This window comes from Anolis sagrei, chromosome Y, assembly GCF_037176765.1.
Source record: "Anolis sagrei isolate rAnoSag1 chromosome Y, rAnoSag1.mat, whole genome shotgun sequence".
Lineage (NCBI taxonomy): Eukaryota > Metazoa > Chordata > Lepidosauria > Squamata > Dactyloidae > Anolis > Anolis sagrei.
Window position 1 is genome coordinate 84169901 of NC_090035.1, and position 9495 is coordinate 84179395.

At 54.8% G+C, this 9495-nt stretch overlaps 1 protein-coding gene across 1 annotated transcript; it reads left to right on the plus strand.

The window, feature by feature from the left end:
- Window positions 1-147: 147 nt before the first annotated feature.
- On the plus strand, window positions 148-5883 carry LOC137095517 (zinc finger protein 574-like). The gene is made up of 2 exons (XM_067462271.1): window positions 148-259; window positions 3005-5883. The coding sequence occupies exon 2, from the start codon at window positions 3010-3012 to the stop codon at window positions 5602-5604; it is 2595 nt and encodes an 864-aa protein (XP_067318372.1). The 5' UTR covers window positions 148-259; window positions 3005-3009; the 3' UTR covers window positions 5605-5883.
- The last annotated feature ends 3612 nt before the right edge of the window (window positions 5884-9495 follow it).

Genomic DNA, 9495 nt, shown 5'->3' on the forward strand with positions numbered 1-9495 from the left:
ACGTCACAAGCCCCGCCCCTCTTCTTCCCCTCGCCTGGGGCGTCGTCAAGGAGACGGCGGGGGCGGGGGAACAGGGGTGAAGTTCCGCCCTCTTTCCACTTGGTGGCTCCGCCCAGGAAGGCGCCGCCGTGACGTCTGAAGCCTGCGGCGAGCAGAAGCACCTCTTGAGTATCGAGGGCGCTGATTGGCCGGCCCGCGAGGGAAGGAAGGCAAGCGGTGGGAAAAGGCCTGCGCCTGCCAGGGAGACCCAGAGTCCCAGGTGAGTGGCCGAGGGAGGCAAGGAGGAGGGCCGGAGCCCCGCAGGAGAGTCCCAGGCAGGCGGGGAGCAGGCCCAAAGCCTCTCTTCCCTGGGCAGGAGATTCAGCTGCCTCCGAGTGGGCCTGTGGGCCTTCTGCTGCCATTCTGTGCCATGCAGGGGTGGCCCAACCCCTGACGCAAAGTGAGCCTTGGCAGGAGAGTTGGTATTGCCCAGGGGGAAATAGACCTTGACATTTGGGAGTTGTAGTCACTGGGATATATAGTTCACCTACAATCAGAGAGCATTCTGAACTCCACCAAGGATGGAATTCAACCAAATAGAGCACACAGAACTCCCACGACAAACAGAAAAAATATATATCAGTGATTGGTTGGGGAGGGGGTGTGTGTGACAAAATACTGTTTGCTTACTGTTGAAAATTACCTAGGGCCACCTCTGATCGTATCTATGATGACACCAAATTGGGAGGGATAGCCAATTATATTAATTACTGCTGTTTTTATTGTCTTTGTTGTTTGCTGTCTGGAAACCGCTGTGAGTCGCCCTCAGGCTTGAGATACAGCGGTATACAAGAATAGTAAATAAATAAAATAAATAAATAAAATAGCCAAGACTCCAGAGGACAGGAGCAGGATTCAAAACGATCTTGACAGACTAGAGAGATGATGGGCCAGTGTTTCTCAACCTTCCTAATGCCGCGACCCCTTAATATCTAGGGAAGTCCTCCTCCCCATGCTCTATTCTGCTTTGGTGAGAACACTTTACCTGGAATATTGTGTCCAATTCTGGGCACCACAATTCAAGAGAGATATTGACTCTAAGCTGGAATGTGTCCAGAGGAGGGCGACTCAAAGGATCAAGGGTCTGGAGAACAAGCCCTATGAGGAGCGGCTTAAGGAGCTGGGCATGTTTAGCCTGAAGAAGAGAAGGCTGAGAGGGGATATGATGAGAGCCATGTAGAAATATGAGAAGGGAATATGTCATAGAGAGGGTGACTAAATGATCAAGGGTCTGGAGAACAAGCCCTATGAGGAGCGGCTTAAAGAGCCGTGCATGTTTAGCCTGAAGAAGAGAAGGCTGAGAGGAGATATGATGAGTGCCATGTATAAATATGTGAGAGGAAGCCACAGGGAGGAGGAGGGAGCAAGCTTCCTTCCTGCTTCCTTGGAGACTAGGACGCAATGGAACAATGGCTTCAAACTACAGGAGAGGAGACTCCATCTGATAACGAGGAAGAACTTCCTGACTGTGAGAGCCATTCAGCAGTGGAACTCTCTGCCCCAGAGGGAGTGTGGTGGAGGCTCCTTCTTTGGAAGCTTTTAATCAGGGGCTGGATGGCCATCTGTCAGGGGTGCTTTGAAGGCAATATTCCTTCTTCTTGGCAGAATGTGCTTGGACTGGATGATGGCCCAGGAGATCTCTTCCAACTCTAGGATTCTATGATTCTAGGAGAGTCCCAGGCAGGCGGGGAGCAGGCCCAGAGCCCCTCTTCCCTGGGCATCCCGGGCAGCTGCCTGCAAGTTGGCCTGTGGACCTGGAGGCCAGGCTGGCCTGTGGGTGGGTGCGTGTTGGGGGCATATTCAGGGGCGGCTCAACCCATTATGCAAAGTAAGCCTTTAAATAAATAATAATAAATAAATAAGCTTTGCAGTAGAGTTGATGTTGCCCAGGGGCACTCTTGAGGCACTCTTGGGGGGAAACAGACCTTGACATTTGGGAGTTGTAGTCACTGGGATGTATAGTTCACCTACAATCAAAGAGCATTCTGAACTCCACCAATGACGGAATTGAACCAAATATGGCACACAGAACTCCCACAACAAACAGAAAATATATATCAGTAATTCATAGAATCCTAGAATCCAAGAGTTGGAAGAGACCTCCTGGGCCATCATCCAGTCCACCCCCATTCTGCCAAGAAGCAGGAAAATTGCATTCAAATCACCCCCGACAGATGGCCAACCAGCCTCTGCTTAAAAGCTTCCAAAGAAGGAGCCTCCACCACACTCCCTCCGAGGCAGAGAGTTCCACTGCTGAACAGCTCTCACAGTCAGGAAATTCTTCCTCATGTTCAGATGGAATCTCCTCTCTTGGAGTTTGAAGCCATTGTTCCATTGCGTCCTAGTCTCCAGGGAAGCAGAAAGGAAGCTTGCTCCCTCCTCCTCCTCCCTGTGGCTTCCTCTCACATATTTATCCATGGCCCTCATCATGTCTCCTCTCAGCCTTCTCTTCTTCAGGCTAATCATGCCCAGCTCTTTAAGCCGCTCCTCATAGGGCTTGTTCTCCAGACCCTTGATCATTTGTGTCGCCCTCCTCTGGACACATTCCAGCTTAGAGTCAATATCTCTTGAATTGTGGTGCCCAGAATTGGACACAATATTCCAGGTAAAGTGGTCTAACCAAAGCAGAATAGAGCATGGGGAGCATTACTTCCCTGGACCTAGGCACTATGCTCCTAATTGGTTGGGGGGGGGGGGGAGGATACTGTTTGCTTACCATTGAAAATTATATAGGGTTGCCAGTGTGTGTGTGAGTGGGTGGGTGTTGGGGGCATATTGAGAGCATGATGGGGAGTAATAAGTCAGTGGAGAGCCAAGGCGGGGCTGGAGTGGGCCTGGGGTGTGTGTGTGTGTGTTGGGAGCATATTGAGAGCATAATGGGGTGGTCCTATGTCAGGGAAGAGCCAAGGTGGGCCTGGGGTGGGGGCAGGCAGCCCTTCCTCACACACTCTCCCCCCTTCCACAGGCGCCATGGCAGAGGACCTGTCCCAGTCGCTCTTCCTGCAGCACCAGTACATGTGCTCCGAGTGCGGGCTGCTCTACGACACACTGGAAGCAGTGCTGATCCACCACCAGAGCCACCTCCCGGAGACCCCTACTGCGGAAGAAGGAGCCGTGGCCCCGACCCAGGAGAGCAGCGGGTTCCAGTGCCTGGAGTGCGGCTGCGCCCTGGGCTCCCCGGACGAGCTCCTGGCCCACCAGGATGTGCACCCCAGGGAGGTCCCCTCCCGGCCCCCGCCCGCCCCGGGCCAGATCCGCTACCAGTGCAACGAGTGCCAGGAGCTCTTCCCCTCCACCGCCCTCTGGCTGGCGCACCGACGGGCACACCGCCAGAAAGAGCCGGCCGCAACGGCCTGCCCCTCACCTCCCCTTCCCCGCCCACCCTCCCTTCCACCTGCCCCGCCGGTGCACCCCTACGAATGCTCCGAGTGCGCCGGCCTCTTCCTGACCCCCGAGGAGCTGTTGGAGCACCAGGGAGAGCATTTCTCGGAGATCGAGAAGGAGAGCGCGGAGCCCTCTGAAGGTGCGGTGGCGGCAGCGGCGGTGCAAGAAGCGGCCAGCCCCCGGACATCTCCATTGCGGGGTCCTGAAGAAGACGCCCCCCTGCCCGCATCGCCCTCTGTGAAGGCGCTCAGCTGCGGCGAATGCAAGCAGGCCTTTGCCTCAGCGGAAGCCCTGGAGCGGCACCGGCTGGAGCATCATGCGCGGACCCAGCCGGAAGAGTTCCTCTGTGGGGAGTGCCAGCGCGGCTTCACCACGGCCAAGCGGCTGCTGGCGCACCAGCGGGCACACATGGACGGCACGTACGAGTGCCCCAACTGCAACAAGATCTTCAAGAAGGCGGCCTCCCTGGAGCAGCACATGCGTGTGCACAAGGGGGAGGCGCTCTACCTCTGCGTGGACTGCGGCCTGGGCTTCTCCACCGAGATGACGCTCGTCACGCACCGCAAGAACCACACCGCCAACCCCCTGCACCGCTGCCACTGCGGCAAGGCCTTCAGCAACATGACCAAGTTCCTGTACCACCGGCGCACACACGCGGGCAAGAGTGGGGTGCCCCCCGCCCGAGGGAACGTGAAGCCGGGGCTCGGCAGGCAGACCCTGGAGCCAGTCCCGAGCGATGGGGAGACGGTGGTCAACGGTGGCAGCAGTGGTGGTGGAGGGGCCTCCCCCAAGCCCCCCTCTTCCACTTCCTCCCCAAAGAAGGGGCCGGGAGCAGAAGCCAGTGGGGCGGGCTTCCTGTGCCCGCAGTGTGGCAAGGGCTTCTCCACCTACCTCCGGATGGTGCGCCACAAGCGGGTGGTGCACGTCCTGGAGCGCAAGCACAAGTGCCCCATGTGCAGCAAGAAGTTCAAGAAGCTGGTGCACGTGCGGAACCACCTGCGCACCCACACCGGGGAGCGGCCCTTCCAGTGCTCCGAGTGCGGAAAGACCTTCGTCTCGCAGGCCAACCTGGCGCGGCACCACATCACCCACACCGGGGAGCGCCCCTACCAGTGCCAGGTGTGCGGCAAGCGCTTCACCCAGTCCTCCAACCTCCGCCAGCACCGCCTCCTGCACCTCGTGCCCGCCCGCCAGGGCCCCCACACCTGCCAGGACTGCGGGGCCACCTTCACCCGCCCCTACCAGCTGGCCCTGCACCAGGCGGCCCACATGGGCAGCCTGCCCTTCCCCTGCCCCGAGTGCGAGAAGACCTTCCCCCGGCGCTGCCTCTTGGAGCTGCACCGGCTCAGCCATGCTGGGCGCGAGCCCCACCGCTGCCCGGACTGCAACGCCCTCTTCGCGGAGGCCGCCAAGCTGCAGGAGCACCGCTGTGCCCGCCGCCGGGAGCTGGGCCCCTCCCGGACGTACCCCTGCCTCTCCTGCGGCAAGTACCTGGGCTCCCCGGCCAAGCTGGCCGCCCACCAGCTGGCGCACTCGGGCCAGCGCCCCTTCCCGTGCCCGCTCTGCGGCAAGACCTTCACCACCCCGAGCGGGCTGAGCCGGCACCAGCAGCGCCATGCCGGCCTGCGTCCCCACAAGTGCGCTGTCTGCGGGAAGGGCTTCATGGCGGCCTCGGGGCTGCAGCTGCACCAGCGCATCCACACGGGCGAGCGCCCCTTCCCCTGCCCCGAGTGCGGGAAGGCCTTCCGGCAGGCCACCCACCTGCAGGAGCACCGGCGGCTGCACACGGGCGAGCGCCCCTTCCGCTGCCGGGACTGCGGCAAGACCTTTGTGCAGTCCATGCACCTGGCCGAGCACCGGCGCATCCACACGGGCGAGCGGCCCCACCCCTGCCCCCTCTGCTCCCGGACTTTCAAGACCCTCTCCCACCTGCGCAGCCACCGCAAAACCCACGCGGAAGCGGAGCCTCAACAGGAGGCGCTGGTTCTGGCCGCGCCGGACTCTTCGGCGGGAGCCACAAACGGAGGGGCAGCTGTCCAGCCTGTCCAGACCATCATGTGCACCGAGTTCGGAGAGACCATCGCCATCATCGAAAGCGCTGAGCCGCTGCCCTTGGTGGAGACCATTGAGATCTACCAAGCCACGCTGGAAGGGAACCTCCAGGTCCACGCCTTCGTCTAGGAGCAAAGCCAAGGGACTCCGGGCTCCAGGCAGAGCGTGGTTGGCCCGTGTGCCTCTTCTTCTGTGCCATGGGCGTTTGTTCAAGTGTGCGCGTGTGTGCTATGGACTCACCTGGGCCACTTCTGCACACCTATTTCCAGTATTTATTTTTTGCTTTTCTAAGAAAGGTTCCAATACATCTTTTTTCCAGTTTTGTTTCAGCCAGAGAGGGTTGTGGGAGGCAGGGGGGAGGCCGAGGTCCTGCCCGCTCCCCATTAAATTATTCCTCTGTGCTTTGAACCTGATCTCCGTGTCTCCTCTTCTTTGCAGAGCAACAACAAGCCAGGCCAAGCCTTTTCACATTTGAGTTGTGATGCCACTGGGGACACCCCCACCTCTGAAGGGGGGGGGGGGGTTCCATTAAAACCAGAGAAGGGAATGGCACAGTTGTCATTGAAGTAACATAGCCAAGAGAGCGCAAGGCTCCTAGGGCTGAGTGGATGAGCAAAGCAGGGGGAAAGGCTTTATTTATTTATTTGCAGTTTTTCTATTCAGCCCTTCTCCTCACCCCGCAGGGGACTCAGGGCGCATTTGAGTGTACACATAGATGGCAAACATTCCATGCCAATTTTTGACATACAAACATATACAGACATACACAGGGGCTATTTAACTTTTTCTGGCCGTCGCTTCCATCGTCCATCTGCGACGCTGATGAAGCACTTCCGCATTCCCCGCATGCTTCCCCGCTGGAATGCTTTGCTGGAGTCTTCTTCATGGCCTCATCAATCAGTTAATTTAGCCTCCCCACACTTTTTTAAGGTGGTACCTAATTTTCCTACTTGACAGATGCAACTGTCTTTCGGGTTGCAAAGGTCGACAACAGTCTACACACAATTGGTTGGAAACCCACTCCAACCCGGGCTGATGAAGCACTTCCGCAATCCCCGCATGCTTCCCCGCTGGAATGCTCTGCTGGAGTCTTCTTTATGGCCTCATAAATCATTGACGTAAAAACATATACAGACATACACAGAGGCTATTTAACTTTTTCTGGCCGCCAGGGGAGCTGTCGCTTTCCTCGTCCATCTGCGACGCTGATGAAGCCCTTCCGCATTCCCCGCATGCTTCCCCGCTGGAATGCTTTTACTGGAGTCTTCTTTGTGGCCTCATAAATCAGTTAATTTAGCCTCCCCACACTTTAAGGTGGTACCTTATTTTCCTACTTGACAGATGCAACTGTTTCGGGTTGCAAAGGTCGACAACAGGCTACACACAATTGGTTGGAAGCCCACTCCAACCCGGGCTGAGGAAGCACTTCCGCATTCCCCGCATGCTTCCCTGCTGGAATGCTTTGCTGGAGTCTTCTTTACGGCCTCATAAATTAGTTAATTTAGCCTCTCCACACTTTAAGGTGGTACCTAATTTTCCTACTTGACAGATGCAACTGTCTTTCGGGTTGCAAAGGTCAACAACAGGCTACACACAATTGGTTGGAAACCCACTCCAACCCGGGCTGGCTTCGAACTCATGACCTTTTTGGTCAGAGTGATCTTAATGCAGCTGACACTCAGCCAACTGTGCCACAATCCCGGTGCTTGCTTGCTGAACATTGGGGGGCTTTTATATCCTCAGCCAAGGAAGTCCTTACTTGCTGAACATTGGGGGGCGGGAAGGGGGATAAGAGAAGCGGGTCCTTCAGGGTAAGGCTGGCACAGGCTCTTTGGTGCGCAGAAAAGTGTGTCTGCCCAGCAACCTCTGGCTGATAAGCCCTTGAAAGTGAGCAGGAAGGATAAAGGACCCAAACTCTTTCCCAGCCAGCTGTAGTTGAGCCGAGGAGGCAAAAGGTGGCCAAAGGACTTGGCAGAGCAAATTGGAGTCCATGTTTACATAATGGCATGGGGCTAAATCCAGGGTTATGCAACCAGGCTCATGTCCCTGGGTCAGGAGTTTCTTTCCTCGGTCTTCAGTCCCCTCCGAAACATTATTTTATTTCACGCATTTCTACCCCGGCCTTCTCAACCCCCGAGGGGGGACTCAGGGCGGCTTACAAAAGGCACAATTCGATGCCAGCACAACAGATAATAAGATAAAACACATCACAACAGTTAGAAAACAATTAAACAATCCAGTTATACATCACAATTAATAAAAAACCAATCTAATGATCCAACGTTCGCAAAGCTCAGAATCCGTAAGTTCATTCTGCATTGTCAAATCCTATCCAATTCTAGTCGTCATTGTCCTTTCATAGAATCCTAGAGTTGGAAGAGACCTCGTGGGCCATCACCCAGTCCAACCCCATTCTGCCAAGAAGCAGGAACATTGCATTCAAAGCACCCCTGACAGATGGACATCCAGCCTCTGTGTAAAAGCTTCCAAAGAAGGAGCCTCCACCACACTCCCTCCGGGGCAGAGAGTTCCACTGCTGAACATAGAATCCTAGAGTTGGAAGAGACCTCATGGGCCATCCAGTCCAACCCCATTCTGCCAAAAAGCAGGAATATTGCATTCAAATCACCCCTGACAGATGGCCATCCAGCCTCTGTTTAAAAGCTTCCAAAGAAGGAGCCTCCACCACACTCCCTCCGGGGAAGGCAGAGAGTTCCACTGCTGAATGGCTCTCCCAGCCAGGAAGTTCTTCCTCATGTTCAGGTGGAATCTCCTCTCTTGTAGTTTGAAGCCATTGTTCCCTTGCGTCCTAGTCTCCAAGGAAGCAGAAAACAAGCTTGCTCCCTCCTCCTCCCTGTGGCTTCCCCTCACATATTTATACATGGCCTTCATCATATCTCCTCTCAGCCTTCTCTTCTTCGGGCTAAACATGCCCAGTTCCCTAAGCCGCTCCTCATAGGGCTTGTTCTCCAGACCCTTGATCATTTTAGTCGCCCTCCTCTGGACACATTCCAGCTTGTCAATATCTCTCTTGAATTGTGGTGCCCAGAATTGGACACAATTACTTATTTTATTATTTTATTTCGCGCATTTCTACCCCGCCCTTCTCAACCCCCGAGGGGGGACTCAGGGCGGCTTACAAAAGGCACAATTTGATGCCAGCAAAACAGATAATAAAACATATATCACAACAATATATTGTTGAAGGCTTTCATAGCTGGAATCATAAGGTTCTTGTGGGTTTTTTCGGGCTATATGGCCATGTTCTTGAGGCATTTCTCCTGACGTTTCGCCTGCATCTATGGCAAGCATCCTCAGAGGTAGTGAGGTCTGTTGGAAGTAGGAAAAATGGGTTGATATATCTGTGGAATGGCTGGGGTGGGGCAAAGAGCTCTTCTCTGCTAGAGCTAGGTGTGAATGTTTCAACTGACCACCTTCATTAGCATTTGAAGGCCTGCCTGAGGCTCTCAACAAAAGATTTTCCCAGGCTCAGGCAGGCCTTCAAAGGCTAATGAAGGTGGTCAGTTGAAACATTCACACCTAGTATTAAAAAACTCTAAAATTAAACCGCATTGAGTCGCCTGTTAAGGGCTGAAAAATGCAGTATAGAAATAAAGCAAATAAATAAATAAAATAAAATTACAACAGCAAAACAACAGAGAGGAAACAACCAGGCACAGATTAACACCTCCCAGCAACCTCCCAGCAACAGATTTTCCCAGGCTCAGGCGGGCCTTCAAATGCTAATGAAGGTGGTCAGTTGAAACATTCACACCTAGCTGCAGCAGGGAAGAGCTCCTTGCCCCACCCCAGCCATTCCACAGATATATAAACCCACAAGAACCTAGTCAGGAGAAATGCCTCTAGAACATGGCCCTATAGCCCGAAAAAACCCACAAGAACCTATATATCACAACAGTTATAAAACAATTAAACAATCCAGTTATACATCACAATTAATAAAAACCAATCTAATGATCAACGTTCGCCAAGCTCAGAATCCGCAAGTTCATTCCGCAT